At 59.8% G+C, this 22,419-nt stretch overlaps 4 protein-coding genes across 6 annotated transcripts; 2 read left to right on the top strand and 2 right to left on the bottom strand.

The window, feature by feature from the left end:
* Positions 1-1,246: 1,246 nt before the first annotated feature.
* On the bottom strand, positions 1,247-5,008 carry ALYREF (Aly/REF export factor; the record flags this gene model as incomplete). Its single annotated transcript, XM_079724840.1, has 6 exons — positions 1,247-1,551; positions 1,645-1,822; positions 1,920-1,983; positions 2,553-2,700; positions 4,182-4,313; positions 4,772-5,008. 6 exons carry the CDS (start codon positions 5,006-5,008, stop codon positions 1,537-1,539), a joined length of 774 nt encoding a protein of 257 aa, XP_079580966.1. The 3' UTR covers positions 1,247-1,536.
* A 124-nt stretch (positions 5,009-5,132) lies between these two features.
* On the top strand, positions 5,133-10,025 carry ANAPC11 (anaphase promoting complex subunit 11). Of its 3 annotated transcripts, none has more exons than XM_079724850.1 (3): positions 5,133-5,289; positions 5,787-5,907; positions 9,678-10,025. In XM_079724850.1, the coding sequence occupies exons 2-3, from the start codon at positions 5,799-5,801 to the stop codon at positions 9,821-9,823; spliced, it is 255 nt and encodes an 84-aa protein (XP_079580976.1). In that variant the 5' UTR covers positions 5,133-5,289; positions 5,787-5,798; the 3' UTR covers positions 9,824-10,025. The 3 variants fall into 3 exon arrangements, with proteins under 3 accessions (XP_079580976.1, XP_079580977.1, XP_079580978.1); XM_079724851.1 differs by having other exon boundaries at positions 5,134-5,299; XM_079724852.1 differs by having other exon boundaries at positions 5,141-5,265.
* A 2,264-nt stretch (positions 10,026-12,289) lies between these two features.
* Positions 12,290-12,742, top strand: NPB (neuropeptide B; the record flags this gene model as incomplete). The annotated part of the gene is made up of 2 exons (XM_079724849.1): positions 12,290-12,532; positions 12,614-12,742. 2 exons carry the CDS (start codon positions 12,290-12,292, stop codon positions 12,740-12,742), a joined length of 372 nt encoding a protein of 123 aa, XP_079580975.1.
* Positions 12,743-15,063: 2,321 nt separating this feature from the next.
* PCYT2 (phosphate cytidylyltransferase 2, ethanolamine) lies at positions 15,064-22,358 on the bottom strand (the record flags this gene model as incomplete). Its single annotated transcript, XM_079724825.1, is given in 15 exon segments — positions 15,064-15,841; positions 15,927-16,015; positions 16,291-16,356; positions 16,522-16,587; positions 16,765-16,842; positions 17,092-17,174; positions 17,429-17,567; positions 17,979-17,993; positions 17,995-18,054; positions 18,291-18,335; positions 18,505-18,589; positions 19,258-19,324; positions 19,582-19,743; positions 20,326-20,414; positions 22,270-22,358. Coding segments are annotated over 15 exon segments (1,245 nt in total). The 3' UTR covers positions 15,064-15,729.
* Between the last annotated feature and the right edge of the window lie 61 nt (positions 22,359-22,419).

The following is a 22,419-nucleotide window of genomic DNA, read 5'->3' as shown; positions in this document are numbered from 1 at the left end:
TAAAGCCAGGCCCTGGACGATCCCTTTCCCGTTAGACTGGGCTCCTCTGAGGGCAGGGATGAGTCACCTCACCCATCTTTCCATTAAGTGCCTGACATGGCTCAGGCACCTCAAGTGGCAGCCGCTGGCTCTGCAGTGATAGCTCGGTAACTGATACTTAAGAGGGCCACCCCTTAATCACACCCCTTCCTCGTGACTCACTCCAGCCCCATCCCAAACATGGAAGCCTGGAAGCCTCCTGAGTTGCGGGCCATGGCAGCTGCCTCCGGAAGAACCAATGGCTGCCATAAGGCTGGGGTGACTCTGAGCTCCATTCTGCAGGCCCCCACCCACCCCTCCCCACAGTCTATTCTCAAAAAGCTGTCACCATGTTCTAACCAACCCAGCATCAGGTGATAAAGGTTCCCCCTCCCACCCCACCCTGGAATGTACCTGTGAGCCACAGAACCACGACCCTGTGAGTAGCTCACAGGCATGCCCTCAGGAGAGGGGGCACAAAGGGGTGTCCGTGGCCTGCCTCCCACAGGGATCTCGGCCCCTCCTGAACCACAGAAACTGCATGGCAAGTCACTGGCGTTCGAGCATGTGACGTCACTGTCCAGCTCTATTCTGTCCCAGGAGTGGTCCAGATGGGCACCCGTGTCTGCCAGCCCCTCCAGTTCTCTGCCGATCAAGTTATATTCTTCCGCAGCTCCCACTAGCTACATCACCAACTATGTAACTAAGAAAACACCCTAACACAGTGCTCCTTCCTTGATGACACAAAAGACGAGAAACACAAGGGGATTATGTTGCAAAGTCAGAACCGCTAAATCACATTTCTGAGAACCAGAGCATCAGAAGGAAAGGAACAGTTCAACCCAGAAGCCATCTGAAATCTGGCAGAAACACAGGGCACCCCGCCCTTCCCCACCCTGCCCCTCACCTGGCAGTGCAGGCAGTGCACAGGCAGCTGCAGGCGGAGGACCACTGCTCCACATCCTCCCACCTACCGAGGTTGGGGGTGGAGAGAAAGGAGTTCGGATCTGCGGGAACAGAGGTGGGAGAGCGGCAGCCACCATCCTCCTGCAGGACTAACTCCAACCTGCAGGCCAAGTGCCATGTGCCTGGCAGGCCTGCCCCATTTCCTCCTCAGATCCTGTGTCCCTCCTGCCTGCCAGACCATATCAGAGTTCTGGCCCAGGTGAGGACTCCAAGAGTGAAATGAATTGAACAGTTCCAGTTCTACACACATTTCTATTTTATTATGGCAAAGGTGAAAACACCACCTTCTCCACAACAGCAACCAGTAAAATTTATCCCAAAAATAACTCAGTACAAAACAGGTCTGTTTCAGAATTTAAAAAGAAAAAAAAAAAAAAAAAAAAGGAAAAAAAAAAAAAAAAAGAAACCTTTACATGAATTTTAAATCCTATATTTAAACATAAAAGAAACAAATCCATCATTGGCCACACAGCCCTAGTCTGTCACCCCTCCCACCAGGGAGCACGGACGAGACTTCCGGGTCCTGGTCCATGCACGGATTTGCCGGTCTGTTTAACTGGTGTCCATCTGAAACAGAGGAAGAGAGGTTCTCGCTCAAAATGAGGTCCTCGTCCAGTTGGTCTTTGACCGGCCCCCACCCAGTCTTCCTCTGGGACTTACTCTTGCATTATAAGCATCCAGCTGGGCGTCCAATTCCTCTGCAGAAAGCTGCTGCTTTGAACTCCTGCCGGTTCCTCTGCCTCTGCCCCGGCTGCCTCCACGGGTGCCTCTCCGGGTGCCACCGCCACCACCAAAACCTCCCGAACCACGGTTTCTAGTCATCCCGCCTCTGTTTACACTAGCAAAAAAAAAGGGAACTTGCTCACGTGCCTGGAAAGGCCTGCGGGGTAAGTGGACACCCACGGGCCAGCCCCGCCCAGAGGCCCCAAACTCACCTCTGTGCAGGTCTCCGCTGTGTGTCAATCTGTGAGGTGACGAGCTGAATGTTCATGGGGCGGCCTGTGGCAGAGAACACAAGAGGGCCAGCTCCTGTTAGAGGGCTCTGAGGCCTGCTGGTGGCACACACCCTGGCCTCCATGCAAGCACTAGAAAGGGGCGCTGTGCATCTCAATGCTCCCAACAAGAGCAACAGCCTGGAGATGTTGGTGGGAGAACGAAATGTTGCCAACAACAGCCCCACCGGCGCCTCCTTGCTCCTTCTCACCCAGTGTAGGTGGGTGTGTCAGGTGTCGGGGTGCTCACAAGCGGAAAAGTACCTTTGTCTCTACGACTACAGCCCCGTACTCAGAGGTGTACTATGGTGGTTCTGAGAAGGCTTCACAGAAGTGAATCTTCCGGAAGGAGCTGAAGGAGGGGAGGGATGTAGCTTGCTGGATGGGGGTTCACAAGAGGTTGGTCCAGATGTACGGGGCAGCATGAGAAGTGGCAGAATGGAAGAGAGAGACAAAGGGGCGAATGCAAAGTGTCCTCAGGTACAGGGTGTCCTACTCCTGCAGGGCTGGGGCCAGCCCCAGGCTCCACAAACTGGCTACAGTGTTGTAGCCTTTCTGGGCCGATCCCAAACGCACCATCCAAAGGGACACCGTTGTACTGTTTCATAGCTTTTAGTGCATCTGCCTTCCGCTCAAAGTGCACATCAGCTGTTCCTAAACTGCGGCCGGATCGGTCGTAGTGCACAGCAGCCTTCTTCAGAGTTCCAAATTCAGCAAAGAGTTCCTGAGAGTCAGAAAGAGCAGTTGTCAGCAAAGCAGTTTTTCTTCTGGCGCCCCAGGGACACTCCCTGGAAGTATGAACTGCTTTGGGGTATTTCCCTGGGAGGCAGACATACATGTTGGGGGCAGGGCAGTGGTAGTGGGATCTGGGGTATGGGATGGGACAGGTGGGACAACAATTTCCAAGAGCAGCTGGGCCCGAGGGCTCCTGCCCACTTGGGGACCTGACATCTGCACCACGATGCAGGTAAAGGATCACAAAGCCCACCAGTGAAGGGCACAAGATTAAGTCGCTATCTTCTTCAAAAAGGAAAATTTACAACACACCCAAGGACTGTGCCAAGAAGCAGCAAAAGGTCAAGATCACAGAGCAAGGGGCTCTATCCACTTGTGGACCAGCTCCAAGGGCCCGCTGACTGGGAGCCCTGACCCAGCCCCTCCCCCAGGGCAGATTCTGGCTCACCTTTCCCTCTCCTCCTACTCAAGCCTGCCGCAAAGCCTGAAGTCAAGCGCTGCCATGGAAACTGCCCTGACCTCAGGCAGGCTGGGAGTTGGAGAGGGAACCCAGAGTGTGGGGCTACTCCGGCCGCAGGCACACAGCGGGAAGTGGAGTTCACCAAAAGCGGTTTCCAGTGGATGCCAGAAACCACCTTAAAAAAAGTGTTGAGACACTGTGAGTGCTCACCGGCCTTGCTCTGTCCTCCCACGGTAAAGTAAAGTGGCTGGGCTCCGGGAAATTGAACCCAGGAAGGCCCAGTACCCTGACCCAGCCATCTCCTGGACTGACCCCCAAGATACCACTATAGAAAGCAAATTTAAATGCCTTTGGGCTTCAATCAAAGGGGAAAAAAAGAAAGAAAAAAAAAGGAAAAGAAAAAGAAAAGAAAGAAGAAAACGAAGCTTCAACCAAAGATGAGTTCGAGAATCATGCCACTAACAAAACCCAGGGAATGGAAATAAGTGAGAATAAGACAGGGAACAAAATTCCATATAAGACATAGGCCTTAAGGCAGATGGAGCCAGAGTGACGCTGGCACCATCCTGCTTCTGTGCTTTGTCAGTTCTACCAAAGAAAGGCTTTCTCCTCCCAACAAACCGTTAAAACAGGCACAAAGTAAACAAGGCAAATAGCCTAGTTCTTTCAATAACACAGGAACGACACACATTCAACCAAGCTTCTGTTAGAAAAGCTCAGGCAAAGGGCCTTCATCCACAGAACACGTCTTAGTAACGAAGAGCAGCGGCTCCTCAGATTAAGCTGGGGGCCTGTCTTCCAGCACAAACTGACCCACTGGTCAGACTTTCAACTCTAGCTTGACCTCTGCTTTGCATTCCTGGAGCCCCTTACAGGGAACAGTGGCTAGCCCTTGGGTGCCTGGGAGGGCTCACTGTCCTAAGGTGGGTGGGGATTCAGGGCTACGTCCCAAACACCACAATCAATTCCGTGCGGGGTGACCTGCCCACCGAGAAGCTCCAGTCCCTTACCTGAATATCAGCGTCAGACACTCCAAAATCCAGATTTGACACCAGCAGTTTCCCACCGGTCTCCACGCCGGCACCACCCCCAAAACCGCTATCGAAAAGGTCATGTTGCCATTTGTCAGGAAGTTGTTTCGGCTAAAGAAAAAGGAATGAGAAGAACAGAAAGAGACCCGTGAGTCTCACTCCAGGGCTGGCCCTCGACCTCACGGTCATAGCAAGACCCTCCCCCATCACGGCAGGAAGGAAGGCGCGCAGAAGACCCGCAGCCCCCGCTTCCCGCCCACGCCAGACCGCAGCCGACCGTCGGGGCCACACGTCCCGCAACTTTTCATTTCCCTCCACCTAACTTCCCGTCTCCCGGGCGGTCGCGCCAACGGCCCTTCGGCCCCCGGCGCCACGAGGCCGGGCGACCAGCCAAGACAAAGGCCGCCGGGGTCTCCTCCTTGGAGCCCGGACGGCGCGCGACCTCCCCGTCCGCTCGGCCGGCCGGCGCCCGCGCCCCCCAGCCTGGTTGGCCGGCTGGTCGCCCGCCCCTGCGCCGCGCCGCCGGCCCGTTCCCCTGCCGCGGCCCGCCGCCCGGCCTCCGCACTCACCCTGCTGTAGGGCGCCGGCCGGTTTCTGCCGCCGCCGCCCGCCGCGCCGCGGGCGATGGCCGGCCGGTTCCGAATGGGTCCGCCGCCTCGGTTCACTCGCGCAGCGGCCTGCGCCCCGCCTCCGCGGCCGCCCTGGGAGCCGGCCCGGCCGCGGCCCCTGCCCCCGCCGCGGCCGCCTCGCTGGCTCCGGTTCAGTTTAATGATGTCGTCCAGAGACATATCCATTTTGTCGGCCATGGCGGGCGCGGAATCGGCCTCGGCTGGAGCCCGCGCGTCAGCACGTCGGGGCGTCACTTCCTGCGCCGCGCGGGGTTTTCCGGTGCCGCGTCCTCGGAGCGGCCGTGGATTGGCTGTGGGTCGGTGGTGTCGGCGAGGAGCGAGGCGGCGCGTGCGCGCTGGGCCAAGGGGCTCGGCGGGCGCCGCTGAGAACTGCCGGGCCGCGGCCGCAGTCGTTTACCTACGTTCCCGCGCGGCGCCGGCGCTGCCAACTGAAGGCGGGTTGGGCAGCGCGCGATTAGGTCGGCGGGGGTGAGGCCGTTGGGGCGGGGCCGGGCGTGCCGACCCTCCCTTGCTCCTCCCTTGCCCCTCCCCCACCGCACTCAGACCCCACACCCCAGTCCCGCGGCGGGGAGGGGGTGCGGCTTGCGCGACCTGGCCCGGGGTTGTTACGGCGTGACCTCATAGAGAGCGGGCATGGGTCCCCATCTCTCACCCCGTCAGTCATGTCCCTTTCAGAAGTTGCGCAGAGCACGTTTTTGCAATTGTTAACGGAATCCGACGCGCTTTTCTCTGGACGCCCGCGCAGAAGTGAGGTGTTGCCAGACGCCTTGAGCGTCCCGGTCTCCCGAGGAGTCGGTCCCAGCCCCAGCCCCCTTGTAGACAGCTTGTGCTGCCCTTCGCCGGCGACTCCTGCCTGCGCTGACCCTCTGGCTCGGGGCGGCACTCCTTCTTTGGCTCCCAAGTGCTGTAGCTCTGAAGACTCAACGGAGCGTGGTGGTCTCTTTCCTCCCCTCAGGCTTCCCGCGCCATGAAGGTGAAGATCAAGTGCTGGAACGGCGTGGCCACTTGGCTCTGGGTGGCCAACGACGAGAACTGCGGCATCTGCCGGATGGCCTTCAATGGCTGTTGCCCTGACTGTGAGTGCCCCCTGCCCGCTCTCTCTCGAGCTTTGCCTACCCTCCGGCTTTGGCGTGTCCCTAGAAATACCTGCACAGCGTCCCTGGGGTTTGGTTTCCTTTCCCCAGGAAAAGTTAATAGAGAAAAGCCAGGCTATTTGGGCCCATATTTGTACAAAGACCCTGTCAAAAGTTTTGTAAGAAAAAGAGCACAGCTTCCTATCCTGATGGAAGTCGTTATGAGACACGTAGAACAAAAAGTTGTGTTAAAACCTTTTATTTGAAAATTCTCAAGCGAACACAAAAACGTAACGTTATAAGGTCATCCCCCATGCAGCACATAGAGCAATGAGTAACATGTGTCCGTATTTGTTTATTTTTGCCGTACACGGGCCTCCCACTGCTGTGGCCTCTCCCGTTGCGGAGCACAGGCTCCGGACGCGCAGGCTCAGCGGCCATGGCTCACGGGCCCAGCCGCTCCGCGGCATGTGGGATCCTCCCGGACTGGGGCACGAACCCGTGTCCCCTGCATCGGCAGGTGGACTCTCAACCACTGAGCCACCAGGGAAGCCCTGCCCAGATGTTTTAAAGTTAATGCTAAATGTGAAGCCTCACCCCGCTCACTTCAGCTGCGTCTCTAAATGTAGTGCTGACTTTTACCCACAACTGTTTGTCACATCAGATAACATGACGATAGTTCTTAACTGTTGCCCCTCATTCCTAGTCCTTGTTCAGATTTCTTTAGTTGTTTCCAAATGTCTTTTTATTATTGGGTGGTGTGAGCCAGGACCCAAGGTGTGATCACTTTGTCCCTTTGCTACTTAATCTAGAACAGTTCTGTTTCGAGTTCTCTCTCCCTTTTTAAAAAAGAGATCTAATTCTTTCAGAAAGTGTTGTCTTGCAGAATGCCTGCGTTCGGGTTTCATCAGACTTCTTCTTGGTGGTGTCTTTTGCATTATTCCTTTGTCCCCACTGTATTCTGTGAAGTGAAAGTGTTTGGTTATATATTTGGGTCAGAAGCAGATTTTTGCACCAGTGAATTTAGTTTTTAGTCAGACCCAAGTGAAAGGATCTGAGGCTTTGCCTAGGGGACAAGGGCGGTCCCAAGAGAGAAGTGGGACTTGGGGACTGCTGAGAAGTCAGTGACCAGGTCTGTCACTGTGGGGCTGTGAGCATTGGAATAATCGTAGGTTTTTGCTTCTTACCATGAAATTGAAATCATTGAATCTTAGTGCAAATATCATTTTATCTTAGTCTTAATCTTTACATCTCCTGAGAGGAAATCTCATCACCCAGGGGCTAGTCTATCCTGATTTAATCAAACAGGTGGGATATAATCTTAGGAAATCAGTGATTGGCTCTACTTGATGAGGTTTTACATAACAGGGAAGGAAAGTAGAAGCACAAGGTCTGGCTTGGTTTAATCCATTTAAAACCACCCTTCCTAAGGGTACAGCACAGGCTGTGGGTAGGTACTTGCAACTTCCTCAGCAGCAGATTGTGACCTCAGAACAGAAAAGTCCTCGGAAGCATTTATGTGGCCATGCCCTTGGCCTAATGTGGGCCAGTGAGCCTTTGTGTCAGAGATGGGACCAGGGGCCGCATCCCAGTGTGCGGTGCTTGCTCACGTGTGCTGGCTGCTAGGAAGAGGGGGTTTAGAGTCTGAACTTTGGACCTGCTGGTTATGAGGTTAGAGTGAGCCAGTTGTAATGAGTAAAATGTTTGGCTAGCCCAGGGCACTTTCTATACAGATCAAGTGACACTGGGTTTCTCTGCTGAAATGGAACTCTTATGGAGAATCCAGAGTGACTCAGGCTGTCATAAATCTGCTCCTCGTCCCCGGGTTTTGGGAGTGAAAGTCTTGTTAAGAAGATTCCACCGGCACTGGCATGAGTCACTGTTGGCTTGCACTTGTGCTGTCAGATGCCCCGGCGGGCTGCCTCCAGGAGCCCTGCCTCAGACGGACAGGATGGCTGGGTACCCCCACCAGTGGGCTGGCTGGCCCCTGCTCAGCCTCTTCCAGACTGTTTGTAAGGACTCTAATGTGTTGGGGGTGATTCCAAGCATAGTTCTGCTGAGGTTGGAGAGACCCTGGGTGGGTGGGAACCAATATAAATCAGGTGTCACACCCTGTGGGCTCCTGGCACAGAGTCCTACTCACCCCACCGCCCTGGCCTGGGAAGCAGAGTGAGTTAGATCGTTTTGTATTTGCCAAGTAAATTATTTTCTGGTTGTTTTGTCATAAAAGTTTCAGAAAGGGCGTGGCATTTCGATATTGAAAGGATTTTTTTTAAAGATTGAGGAACACTGCCCCAAACCAAAGAGTAGAAAGATGGAAGTGCCCATCCCTTCTGACTCCATGGGGTGTAGGTATCACTGTGGGGCAGGGGCTGCTTGGGAATTGGGAAGGAGCTGCATGTTTTCAGCAGACGTTGAAGGATATATAAGACCTGGCACCCATACCAGCCTCCTGGTCGGCCTGCTCCCTTCAGGCAGTGGCATCTGCCTTCATGAGTCGTGTGGCCCTGGCTTCCTGTCTGTCAGATCCGGTGACGGAGGCTGCGGGAGCACCGTGAGGTTGGACGAGAGCACAGGCCAGGTTCCCAGCCGCTTGTGCAGCTCGGAGCAGGTGCTACATGAGGTTTTGAGAGCATTATCATGAGGCTCAGCCATTGTGTTACCTCTTTAACGCATCGTACAGTCAGCTGTCCCTGTGTTTGGTGTCAAGAGTGAGGACCAGGACCACAGGTGACCAGACCAGCCCTGTGGTCACAGGGGTCCAGACCTGCACTTAGGAACCACTTCGTGGACAAGATGTACCCTGTTCACCCTGGCTTTTCCGGCTGATCCACTGTGTTTATGCACTAGTGACATCTGGATACAGCTCGTGCTTGATAGGCGTGAAGGGCCCCCAGGGCAATGATTTGGGGGAATGACACCCCTAAGAGAGGGTGGAGGAAGCAAGCTGCAGCTTCTCAATGCCCTTGGGGACCTGACTCAAGGCTGGGGGAGGTCATTGTGCTCTGCTGGCACCAGCTGCGTGATGGGGTTTTCTAGATTCTTGAAAATCAGAGAGAGGCTAATTTCTCTTGATGACAGGCAGTGTAGCGTGTCCTCTCTGAGCCAGGCCCTCTCCACGGAGGTAGCATTTCCAGGTGTGTGGGGTGGAGTGCCAGCAGCAGGTACCCTGGGCCTTGGAGATAGGACCCTTTTAGGCTAGAAACGGAAAGGAAATGGAAGGTAGTGCTGTGTCACTCCCAGCTGCCACCAGCCTGGGCCATAAGCACCTCAGTGTCCCCAGCCCACTCCCTGGTACTGCTCTGGGTCCCTGCCGCCTAGGGAAGGAGCCGTCTAGGTCCCAAGGCCCCAGCCCACTTCACCTTGATCAAGAGGAATGGTTCACCGCTCAGAGGCGGGTCACCTCTGCGGGCTCCTTGACACACTGATGTAATCTCCTTGGCATCACAGGTGCCAGGTGATAGTGGCAGAGCTGTGGTGTGTCTGCAGATGGGCCCAGCCCCTGGGAGGCCAGCGGGCGGGGATGTGGGCCAGGCCAGAGCTGTTCCTGCCGCTGAGCTCCCTGAGCTGCGCCCCCTTGGGAGGGGGGAGTGGAAGCAGGAGCAGCCTGGGTGGGCTTTGCAGATGTTTACCTGGGGCAGCTGCGTGGCAGAATCCGTGGTTTCACTCCTGAAACCTGTCCTCTCTGAGACACGAGGCCACCCTGGGTGCACATCCCCCACCTGGCTTGTCCCGAGCTCTGTGACTCACTGGTCCTCTCATCCCTCCCGCAGGCAAGGTGCCAGGTGACGACTGCCCGCTGGTGTGGGGCCAGTGCTCGCACTGCTTCCACATGCACTGCATCCTCAAGTGGCTCAACGCGCAGCAGGTGCAGCAGCACTGCCCCATGTGCCGCCAGGAGTGGAAGTTCAAGGAGTGAGGCTGCGCTGCCCTACTCCCCCATCGTCCTGAGACGGCCCCACCCCCACAGTGGCTCTGGGTGGCCATGGTCTTCACTGGGACAGTCCCCTTTGGGCTGTGACAGGGTTGAAATGAGGACTGGAGCTGCGTTTGTTTTTTTCCATCACAACATTGACACTTTTATCCAATAAGTAAAACTCATTAAACCACATGAGCCTGGCCGGAGGCCTCCCGTTGCTTGTTTTCTTGGTGCTGAGGCTGCCTTGGTGTGCGCCGAAATGAAAAGTCTCATGAATAAACATCTCGATGTGTTTCCGCGAGGCCCTGAGTCACATCCCCTGGAGGAGAAGGAGCTTGGGATCAGCCAGAGGAGCTGGGGCAGGAGGGACGGGCTCAGCGGCTTGAAGAGCCTAGCCATGCGGAGGCCTGGGGACCACTCTTAAGGCTGGTTGTTAGGACCCTGGCTGGACACAGCTGGTGGCCACTGCTGTCGTTCCTCCCGCCGGTGGGCCTTCCCTGAGCAGGTGCTGGTGGTGCTGAAACGGCTCTGCCAAGGCAGCAGCTGTGATGGGTTTTCTTGATCCCTTTCCCCCCTGCTCCAACTGAAAGCCAGCTCCTTGTCAGGGCTGATGTCCTTGACATTAGGATATGTGTCCGCAGGTGTCTGAGGGTCTCCCTTCCTAGGGAAGGACAGCCCTTGGGACATCTTTGAGCACTTCTGTTCCACCACAGCTCCCATGGGGTGGTGGCCCCTGGGGGGCAGCGGTCCCAGACCTAATGGTCTTGTGCAGCTTCTGGATGGAGACTGCTGCAGGCTGCATGTCTTGTGAGCACTGGCTCCTTCCAGTCTATTCTCGATGACCTCCCCCCTCGGGGCCACTGTCCTGTAGCTGGTTGCTGAGCACGTTTATACTACTCTACCTGTCCCCAGTCCCCAGGCGAGAAGACTGGGCAGTGCATGGTCACCCATGTGGTACCATGCTTCCCATCTGAACATTGTGCCCAGAGGAAAGGAAGCCCTCACAGAACCTGGAGGTCACGTGCTCATTGCCCAGAAACCCAACTGCCAGGGCCCTTGTGCTGGTGTCTGTCCTGGGAAGGCATGTGGCCAGGATGTTTGGAAAGTGTCAGCAGGAGGACGGGCGGCTGAGTAAGCCTAATGGCTGACGTCACCTGCTATGTGCTCTCCATCTTGGACCCTTGGGTTCAGCCTCCTGGGTGCTCCTATTTAGCTGCCAGGTTCTAGGCAGCACCTCTACTCTAGGGGCTTGTCTACACTGTGTCTGGATCCAGGGTCACCAAGGAGTTCACAGACCAGTAGGAAGACCAGCCCTCACTGGGAAGTGGGCTATGGCAACTGTAGAGGATCCCACTGGGGGGCCTGGCCTCCATCTGGCCTACCCCCAGTCCGCCTCCCCTCCCTGGAGTTCTTCCTTCCCTGGGGAATGCTCTCCTGTGACAGGAAGTACCCACATGCCTGGGGTGCCAGACCCTGAGCCCAGCCTCCAGGCTTTTAGCCTTCGTGCACTGGGACAGGTGCACTCACCCCAGAGGGGCCCACAGCTTGCCACAGGTCACATGGTCCTCCTGGCAGGCCACTGCCACTTCCCTGCCAGGTGGGCTCCTCTCCACTCTTTCCTGGGTTCCAGCCCAGTCCTCCCACGGCCTGCTTGGTCCCCTTGAGCTGGACACACAGCTGCCTGCCAGGCCCTGCACACACCCAGAGTCCAGCCATCTGCCCCCTCCCAGGAAGCTCAGGGGCCACACCAGGTCCTCTCAGGATCCCATAACCTCAGCTCTCTCTCCGCCATGGTGGCACAGGATCACAGCACCTGCCTTTGCAAATGCTCTCCCCTGGCTTCCCTTCATCTCTCCTGTGAGCCATTCTGCCTGTCCTGCCATCAGCTCTGAGGACCAGACCAGTTGTTGCAACTGACTTGTGCCCCCAGGCCCTCCCAGACTTCCGTGCCTCCTCAAGAAGCCCTTGTTCTCTGGTCAGTTCCCCTTTAGGGTGGGAACTGCTCCTTTGTCCCCTGGGCACAGTGCAGTCAGTGGCTCCCTCTCCAGCCTCATGAGTGCTGGGGACCTCCGGGGGTGACTCGGGGCTGGGGCGCCATCGGACTGGTTGAGGGTTCAGTGCAGCACTGCTGCCCCTGCTCCCACTGAGGCCAGACCCAGGAGGGACCAAGGTTGGTGGGCGAGGCCTGGGGGCCGCCGCCCAGTAAGAGCAGGCAGGGTCAGAAACGGGGAGGTGGGCCGGGGTGGGGGAGAAGGGGGCGTCTCATCACCACCAAGCTCTCAACCATCTGTTCCTCCAGCGCGCCCCTGTGCCCAATAGGCGCCGACCCCATGGGGCTTCTCCCTCTGGGATGGGGAGGCCCCTGCGTCCCAGCGTCCGCCCTCGCGCCTCGCCCCGCCCAGCCGCAGATATAAGGCGCCGGTGCTGCTGTTTCGCGCCCCGCCGCCCGCCGCCACCCGCGTCCCCATGGCCGGGCTCGCGATGCTGGTGGCCGCCGCCTTGGCGCTGTGCCTGCTGCTGGCGCCCCCCGGCCTCGCGTGGTACAAGCAGGCGGCGGGGCCGGGCTACTACTCCGTGGGCCGCGCGGCGGGGCTGTTGTCCGGCTTCCGCAGGTCGCCGTACGCGCGGCGCTCCGAGCCCCCCGTGGGCACGGGACCCCCGGGACGGGCTGGCGCCTTCCCGGAGCTGCGCCCCAGCCTGCGGAGCCTCGTGAGTACTGGGCGTTGGAGGGTGCGGGGCGCGGGGCGCTGGAGGGGTGCGGGCGCCCCCTCATCCTCCCCCCGCCCCCAGGCCGTGTGCGTCGAGGACGTTACCCCGAACCTGCAGAGCTGCGAGCGGCTCCCCGACGGCCGAGCCATCTTCCAGTGCAAGGCCGACGTCTTCCTGTCATTCCGCGCCGCGGACTGTCGCAGCACGTGAACCCCGACCCCGGAACGTGGACCTCACTTGGCTCCCGCGGGCACAGCCTGGGGCCCGCCCTTGCCCCAGATGGTACCCAGTACCGCCCACCCATCCCCATAGTAAATGGCTTAATGAATGAGACTCGCAGCCTCTGTGGGGGGTGGGTGGGCAGCAGACGGAGTGGGCAAGTACCTGTGAATCTCCAAACCGGACTCTGGCCATCTAGGAGCACAGACACCAACTAGAGCCCTCAGGCCAACAGGCTTCACCGAAACACCTGCACAGGAGCTCCCAAACCCCACTGCTGGCAAAATGCTGCTGGGCCTCCAGCTGTATTGGCCCCAGACATCTTCTGGAGCCCCACATCTGGCTCTGCAAGGCTGCTCTCCATGTCGCCCACCTCCAGCCCTTGCCCGACACCTCCCTGCCTTTGTCCACGCAGCTCCTGGATCCTCCTAGGAGGTGGTGCCTGGGTTGCCCACTAGCCATCAAGTCTGTTAGGCCAGCTCAAATGTCCTGCCTTATAAAAGCTCCCCCTGAACACTCCACACCCGGAGGCCCTCCTGCCTCAAATCCTAGGTTTCTTGAGACCAAAGATCTCCCTTACCAGAGGGGCAGCTCTGGGGTCACTCTTCTTGGAGCCCCCCAAAATTCTTCGAAGTACACAGCACAGGACAATACTTGTGCCAAGTGAATTGAATTAATGAATAGGCTGGGCCCAGCAGGAGTGGGAGAGCAGCCAGATGTGCAGCTCCAGGACCAGGAGGGGCTGCACCAGGTGGATGACAAAGCTGGGTGCCACCACAGCCGAGTCCTGAATCTGACGTCAGGCAGCTGGCTCCTCCCAGGCCTGGGAGCTCTTTGTTCAGCCCTCCCTAGACCCACAGGGAAGCAGATATCCCCAAAGCAATGGGTGCTGCCCCACCTTGAGGAGGGAGGAGCTGTGTAGGGCCGAAGTTCCTGAGCACAGCTGCCTTGTGCCAGCCTCCCCCCACCTCACACTCGGGCTAATTCCCTAATTCACTTGTGGGGATCTTAGCAGGTTGATTTGCCCTCCCCACCCCCAATGAAGTTGACTTGAGTCCTTGGCCTGAGCCCTGGTCCCAGAGGTCTGCAGCCTGTCTCAGTGCTGTCCCCCACCCCAATGGGGCCTTACCAGCTGGGCCTCAGGGGGCCCAAGGGAGCTGGACCCACCGGCCCTCCACTTAGGCTGGGGGTGGGACCCGCAATCCTGCTGCACCTGGGTGGACCAGTCTCTGGAGGCACCCACCTCCTGGACCCACAGGCCCTGAGTCTCCTCCGTGGCTCGCCTGGGGCTTCCTGACTGCTGCTGCGGACTGTCCCCCAGTCCTCACCTTGCGGTGCCACCCAGCAGGGGGTTCTCAGCAGGCCTAGGGCTGACCCCAGTCTCAAGAGGAACCCTCCGGCCGCTCCTGTGTCCCACCCTCACATCAGAGTCTACAGGGGACTGGCTGATCCCTGCCGCCCAGGGATCCGAGCGTGGGAGTCTGGCATCACTGGGCTCCTGAAATTGCGGGCCCAGGTGGGGCGGGGGTGCAGGGAGGGCCCTGTGCCTCTCATAGCTTAGTGAGCTCCCCCCCAACTCGAGGAGGGAACAAAGGAAGCAGGGCAGCAGCTGCCTGGCCAGGGTGCGTGCACCGCAGTCCCCCACTGCAGCTTCCTGCACGGGTTCTAGGCTGGCCCTTGAGGACCAAAAGAAAGGACAGGCCCACCTTCCAGAAGGAGTGAACGCTGGCCAGGGGCTCCCATGGGGCCAGGCCACAGGGTACTCCAGCCCCATCTGGCTCAGCAGCTGCAGGGCAGAGGCCATTTTGGAGGAAACTGGCAGAGGACTGAAAAAACATCACAGTCCTCACTCTTGACCACCACAGAGCCATAAACCACTGCCACTGTTACCCCCCCCACCCCATCAAGAGGTGACCGGGGTCAGCACCCTGCAGCCACTGCACTACTCCAAGTGTACCCTGACTTGGGTGCAGAAGACCCTGAGATTATGTGGATCGGGCCAGGGAGCAGCCCCTAATTCCTTCCTGGATCAGGTAGCTCTATGTGGGCCGCGGGGTGTCAGCCTCTCATTTTCCCCATGACAGACCCTGGGGCCAAAGGTTCTCTGTTGGTCCTTGCCTCCCTCTCCTCTTTTTTTGTCACCTGCCACGTGGGAGGCAGCTGGAGGTGTCTGGGGGCCCAGATCTGGGGGGGTTCCTCACTGCCGTCAAGCTGCCTGCTGGCCCCCTCCTTGCTGGGTGGGCAGCGGGGAGCAGGGCCGAGGTGGTGGGTTTCCTGGTCCTGCCCTGCAGGATGGAGAGCCCGAGGCAGAGTACCTCCCAGCAGGTTTATTCGGTTGCACACCAGCTGGTCAGGTACAAAACCGAGAACAGTCTGTGGGGAGGCTGGCCCGGGAAGCAGGGGGGGCACAGCATCCGGGCGTCAGGCCCCGGGGCACCAGGGACACACTGCAGGGCAGAGGCCGCTCACGTGGGAGGCGGCATGGTCTGCACTCCGAGGAGGAAAGGGGGCTGGCCCCCGGGGTCACTGCTCCCTGAAGCTGGCTCCCACGGAGGCCAGGTGGGCAGGAAGGCCACCGCCTCGAGCTGGGCGGTGGGGGGCATCCAGGGTCTGCAGGAGCTTCCTGGGGGCAGAATGGGGAGCAGCAGCAGAGCCGGAAGGATGGAAACTGGGCCTTCCCTGGCACGCAGGGTGGCACCCCTCTGTTGAGGGTGCCCCCTGCTCATCCTGCCTGTTGGGCTGCTCCACTGTGCTGGATCCCCTCACTGTGCAGCTCAGCAGGAAGGGCAGGAGGGCCTGCTGCGAGACGGACACCTCACGGGCAGGGTGAAAGGCAGTGTCCTCCACACCGGCCCTTCCACGGCCGGGTGGTTGGAAAGGAGGGCACCGCAACTTTGTTAAAAACCGAGCCAAGCTCTCGAGGCAGGGCTGGGACAGGGCCAGCACTCGGGGGGCCCTTGGCGACCTCTCCCCTCTGGTCAGAAGTCACAGTCGCTCTCCCTCTCGGGCCGCGCCTCCTGCTGCCTCATGGCCTCCAGGAAGGCCAGCTCCTTGGCCTCCTTCTTCTGGTTCCGGGCCTCGTACTCCAGCCTGGGGGCCAGGTGGGGATGAGTGGTGCACCCACACCCAGGCCTCAGCGGCTCCCCGTGCCCTTAGCAGCCTGGCTGAGACTCACCTGTTCTTGATGATGCGCTGGACAATGAGATCCGTGGTGAGATCATTCCCACTGTCGATCTGACAGAAAATACCCCTTCTTTTGGGCTCCTGGAGGCCAGGAGGAGGAGGAGGTGAGAGCCCTCCTTTGGACCCCAAGAAGACTGCCCTGCTGCACTGGCTCAGAGAGTTCCCACCCCACTGTGGTGGGGGCAGTTATTCCCACCCGTTAGCAACCTGCCTCCTTAAGCCGTGAGGCCATCAGCGTGGCAGCTGTCACCCCGCCCATTTCCCAGACAGGCATGATGAGGCGTGGGGGCGTTAGGTGGCTGGGAAGCATCAGACAGTGGCCACCTCATGTCTGTCGAGGGCCCAGCATGACCCACCTCATATGGGTCGGAGCCATCCTTGTCAGGCACGATTTCTGTCTTCCCGTGACACACCAGGTCCACCTGCGGAGGAGGCGGGGGTCAGGGCGCCCTCCCAGCATCTCCCCCCATGGTCCCCTGCCCCCAGAAGGCCCTCTCCAGGGAAGCAGCCTGGGCTCAGAGAGCTGGCCTGGCGCCACTTAGTCAAGAGCCTCCCTGGAAGCCGCCTGCCAGGAGCCCCGTCCTCACCTTGAAGTGATCCAGGAGCTCTGCTGTGACCGAGTACGGGGCCCCAATCACCACTTCGGACACGTACTGGGCGGAAAGGGAGCACAGCTGGTTAGATGGACCTCACCAGGCTGCAGGTAGGGGCTGAGAGGCAGCATGGTGAAGCCCCAGACTCCTGTACCCTGGGGAGGGTTCTGGGGAGGAGCAGCTCCAGCCTGGGAAGGAGGCGCCGCTGGGCCCGCCCGCCTGCCCGCCTGCTCTCACCCGGCAGGCCAGCACGCTCAGGGTCCGCTCGTGCAGGTTCATGATGGGGTAATTCTTCCCTTTGTAGTGGTTGACCTCCTAGAGCCACAGCAAGGTTGGGTCAGGCGGTGACCTCGGGGGTGGGCTGGGGTGGGAGTGAGGCCGTGCTCCCTCCCAGCAATCCCTCGTGGGGCATCTGCCAGTGTGGGGAAGCCCTGGATGGGAGGCTCTCCCTGGGCTTCTCCCTGGGAAGAGGCCCAAGCTTGCCATCTATGCCTCACCTGTGCCCAACCCCAACCCTAGGAGCCCCTCCAAAGCCCCCACGCTACCGGCTGCCCGGGATGAGACCTGGTCAAAGTGCAAGCCGGCGATGACGTAAGGCCTCTCCGCCAGGCCATGTACCTTCTCCAGGAAGTCCACGTGCCCGATGTCTGCACCCAGGTTAAGGACCGAGGAACTAACGAGGAGCGGCCACCCACAGAAGCAGGGGCTCGGACAGGTACCTTCCCACCCACCTGCTCATGCCTCTCCATGCTGATAGCGGTACCCCTGCACCCCACCCCAATCCTGGGCCTTCGAGAGTCAGGGAGGCCCCTCTAGCCCCCACAGCCCACTGGGGCAGATGTGGAAACGCACAGAAAAGGCCTGGGGCAGGGACAGCCTCCCACCCAGTCCCAGAGGATACGGAACAGATCAAAAGCACCAGCCACGTAAATGACCGTCTCCCCTGGCTGGGGCTCCTTCCCCGAAGCAAACTGGATGATCTTCTGGGATGTCTGTAAAAACTGGGACACCCCCGTCCAAGGGTTCCGCCCCCCAGGACACTGTAAGCCGAGAACAACCTGGTCAGCAACAGAGGCCTCGCAGGCACGTCCCTTGCCCATCCTTGGGCCTGCCCGCATCCGCCTGTCAGTCTGCTCTGGGTGGCACAGGTGTGAGATGGCGGGGGCAGGCATGGGGGCTATAGGCTGGGACTCCAAACCCCTAGCCACAACCTGCCACTCGCTTGTTGCTCTGCTGTTGTTTCCAGGCAGACATCTCAGGCAGGGATGCCGAGGGCTGGCTGGCAGGTGCCTGGTTCACACCACCACCAGGCTGGGCGGGGCCGCTATGGCCGGTGGTACTGGGGTTCTGCCCCATGGCCACAGCAGGCGCTGCAGCCAACACCACCTTGGCCTGGCAACGAACCCGCTAAGAAGAGGCCAGCGGACACGGCCCTCGTGGGGACCTGGCACCCTGAGGCCACCGTCTGGTCACCTGGGAGGAGCCTCCTGAGGAAAGTGTCTCCCTGGAGGGTGTCGGGTGAGAGAGCTACAGAGGGAGAGAGGACCAGGCCACCTGGTTAGAGACCCCTCGTTCGCGGGCAGTCCTCACTCCTCCTCCACGCAGTGGCCGCTGGGACCGGCCAGCCAGCAAGACCAGCGGTCAGTACCCGGTCAGTGTCCAGAAAGCGGGGAGCAGGGTAGAGGGCAAGGCTCCAGGCCAACCTTTCCCCAGGGGTGGCCTGGGGGTTGGGCAGCAGCCCGGACAGCACAGGCGACACTCACCTTGCCAAAGCTGTCTGCGTACTCCCGGTACTCGGAGGACATCTCCTGCACGGAACGGCAGGGGGTTGAGGGGCCTTGCCCTCCAGACGCAACCAACCCCAGGACACCGAAGCTTGCTGTCCTAGTGCCCACTGAGGGGCAAGGGTGGGGTAGGCGATCCCTCCCTCCCAGCCCTGGGACCTCGGGGATTCCACTCTGGCCCCCAAAGACTCACCTGGCTGCTGTGATGGGCCTTGGTCACGAGCAGCATGCGGCCAACGAGGTCTGTGGTGGACACCCCCTGGGTGCGCTTGCATTCTCTGGGAAAAGAGCTGGGGTTGGGGCTCTCATGCTGGGACACACCTGCAAGGCTACACCTCCTACGGGCACCTAAGTTGCCCCACCTAAGGGCAACTCTGCTTGTGGCTGATTCTACCGTGGCCCAGCCCCCAGCCATGCTGTGCACAGGCCCGGGCGTCTCCTCACCACTCTCAGCCACAACAAAAAACCAAGACCAGGAGAGTGGAGGGACCACTGAAATTTTATCAACCAACGGAAATGACCGGAAAGAAGAACGCTGTCACCAAGCCCCAAGTTCACAGTGTTGGGGTGAGCAGGCCATACAGAGGTGGCTCTGGTCCTGTTCTGTCCACTGACGCCCAGGTCCTGCCTCACCACACACTCCCTGCCAAGGGAACCCCAGGCTTCACTGCCCCACTCGAGCCGCTGGCCACACTGGCCTTTTCAATTAAAGTGACTCAAATAAAAGCCAGCTCCCCAGTCATACCCCATGTTACCCCTGCTTAGCAGCTGCCCGTGGCCAGTAGCTACCGTTCTGGGCGGTGCAGATGTATGGCACCCCCAGCTCCAGTCCAGGCCACGAGAAACAGGCCGTGGCCCGGACGCCGCCCTCACAGGCAGAAGGAGCTCGATGGGAGCTGGGAGCTCCGCTCCTCGAAAAGCGGGGCACTCAGCAAGTAGAGCTTACCTGTACCTCCCAGCCTGCTTCACTTCCTCGTAGGTGTCCCGACCATCTACAGTCAGCGTGATATCATCTAAGGGGTGACACGCACACGAGAACAAGAATCTTAACCCAAAGCCATGAAGACCTCCAGGCCCACACCCCGGCTCCAGGCCTGCCCTGGTGTGCGTGCGCTCCTTTCTGGGGAAGGACCCAGAGCTTCCTCAGACCCTCAAAGGGCTCTGTGCTCCCCAAAGTGTGAGGAGGCCGGCACCTCCAGACGCCCCTCTGATGGTCAGGTCTGGAGCTGCCCAAGTGCCCTGCCCCGGGGGCTGTGCCCTGCCGACTCACTGCCGTGGACACAGAAGTCGCAGCTGTACTTGTCCAGCGTCTCCAGCGTGGTGACATAGGGGGCTGCTGGCACCACCTCGTCCACCCACTTGATGGCCTGCACCATCTTGTACCTTTCCTCCTGAGTGAACACCGGGGGCCCCTTGTGCTTGGCGATCTCCTCTAGGGAGAGAGAAGAGGGCAAAGGACGAGGTGGGTGACCCCTGGAAGGCTGGCCACAGGCTCACTGGTTCCTCCTCAGAAGTCCCCTCCCAGAAGCGAGCAGGGTCTGCGGCCACAGGAGGGCTCACGGTGGGAGGCTGTCTCTCATCGGGGCCTCAGCCCACGAGGCAGGACCACAAGGAGCAGCCCCGCTCTGTCCTCTGCGAGCCGGTACAGGCGCTGCGGACGCACTTGCTGGGTAACTGCACGCCCCTCACCCGCAGCCAACCAGAGTTCCAGGTACGGTCCGGGGTTCCCTTTGATGGTTGGGTGCTCTGTCCTCTAAGGCCCTGAGAGCCAGGAAGCGGGTAGGAAGTGGACGGCATACCTGGACTGATCCACTGGACCACCCCTGCCCTCCAAGCTCATGACAGGATGCAAGACGGGAAAGCTCTGGATGGCATGGCCTGGGCCGGGGTTGGGGCGAGCCTGTGGAGCTGCACTTCTGGGGAGGACGGCTGGGCCTGGTCCTACCCACCACGGGGACCTGTGCCGTCTGTCACGAGCGTGGGGGAGGAGGGTGGGCCTGGCAGCCCGGCTTACCGTCAGTGTGTACACCCACGATGAGGTGGTCACCCATGGCCCGGGCCTGGCGCAGCTGGTTGGAGTGGCCATAATGTACCATGTCATAGCTGTGGAGAGGGCAGGGCCATCATCCCAGTGTTGGGGGTGCAGTCTTGCTTCTCTGCAGTGTCCTTAGGAAGCCCTCTGAGAAGCCACCAGTGAGGAACTGCTCCCAGGGTCTGGTTGGGCCTGGGCTTTCAGAGGGGCGGGGTGCTCAGCTCTCCACATTACTGGTCCCTGGGCTCAAGGTCAAACTGAGCGAGCATGGCTGTGGCCGGGGACAAGGCCTGGTGAGTGCACAGAACAGCCCCTGCTCCCCACACCTGGGACAGCACTCTGCCCTCAGCCCCTCCCCTTCCCAAATACAAACTGTCACAGGCAGTCCCTTTGAGAGGTAATAGAAACCAATGTTAGTTCAGGGGTGGACTGGGCTCTGTACTACCGTGAAACAGCCAGACAGTCCCGGGGGCCAACACGAAACAAAGTCCAGCCAATGAACAAGGGCAGTCACTGGCTTTAGAAACCCTGCCTGCTCCCCAAGGCCTCTGGAAACTCAGTGAGGCTTTGCTCTCTGGGGCCAACAACCACCTCCCTATCGCCTGGTTCTAGAGCTTTCATCCTCAAATCCAGGCCTGGTTAAGAGTGAACTCTCAGCTGAAGGCCACACACAGCACCGCAGCTCCACTCGGGTTGCCATGTGTGGCGGAGAGGACCTCCACTTCTCTGTGGGCCCTGAGGTGGGCCCTCATGCTCACTCTGCTTCTTCCCAGCCTTGTATTGCCCTCTGAGTAGGTGGAGCTGTCCCTGCTTCTCCAGGTGACCCAGGTGTACAAAAACCATTCTACTCAGCACCACCTGCTAGCCCCACCCCAGCACATCAGGCCCCAGCAGACAAGCCTGTGGGGCACAGGGCTCTGGTCCTGGGCTAAGGGAAGAGCGAAGTCCAAATTCAGGAGCCTGGCAGGCCCTTGTGCCCACTGGACAGGCTGGGCAGAAGGAGGGTGCACGGCACAGAATGCAGGGTGGACCTGGGTCCAGGCTGTATCCCAGTCACTGTGGCCTGTGGCTGTGGCCTGCTGGGGCAGGGGCCAGGCCTGGTCAGGGCCAAGGTCAGAGTCAACGGACAGGAAGCCACGCCCCCTCCACAAGGTGACTCAGGTGCAGGCCCACGAGTACGGCAGCCCCACTTGCTGGCCGCTGAAGCCCTGGGCTAGCCAGATGTTTTTCTTTCTCTGCTTCCATCAAATAAGGTCTGAGGAAGCATCCAAGACGTCAAGTTATCACTAGAGGTTCACTTTCCTCCTGTCTGCTGACAGCCTCAAACCTATCTCAACACCACTCCAGCTGTCTGGCTTGCCAGAAAAGAGGACAGTTGGGCACTGTAGCCCTCCTCAGATGGACCCAGGAGCCTGGGGGCTTCACTAGGGTCTTACTCAGATCGGGCAATGCCTGCGCTGACGCTTGCCCAGATACCTAGGAGAACCTTCCTGGTTTTGTGCCGGCAAGCCGGGAGCCGGACAGGGAGAACTCTGGGAAGACATTTTGGGTGCACGGCTCCTTCGGAGAAAGAGAGCTCCTAGGGCACTAAAATGATTAAAGTCATCAAGGTTAGACACGCAACTTTGGCCACTATCGTGCACGAGTTAGGCAGGTGGGACCGCCTGGCTGGGTCTCCGGCTTAAAGGCAAACGTGAGAGAAGGAGCGTCCGGGGAAGGCGCTCATGTAGGGATCCGCAGAAAGACTCCAGCAACCCTCAGCCGCGCTGCCCGCGGCGACGCGGTGGCCCGGGTTCCAGGCGTCCTACGCGGCCGAGGTGCCGCCCGCCCCGCGCTAGCCGGCCGCCCGACCCCGGCGAAGGCGACCACAGCTGTCACCGTGGCCCCGCCCCGCCCCCCCCGCCCCCCGCCCCCCACCGCACTCACCAGCCGTCGCACCACACCCGCACGGCGCGCCTGCCCCCTGGGCCCGGCCGCTCTGCGCCGCCTGCCTCCCCGTGTCCGTTCCGGATCATGGCCCCGAACCGGCAGCACAGCACGGCCGGTTCCCCACTCCCATCCGCCGCAGCTCGCGCA

This window comes from Hyperoodon ampullatus (assembly GCF_949752795.1).
Source record: "Hyperoodon ampullatus genome assembly, chromosome: 19".
NCBI lineage: Eukaryota > Metazoa > Chordata > Mammalia > Artiodactyla > Ziphiidae > Hyperoodon > Hyperoodon ampullatus.
The sequence above is the reverse complement of the archived record's forward strand: the minus strand, read 5'-3'. Positions and strand labels throughout refer to the sequence as shown.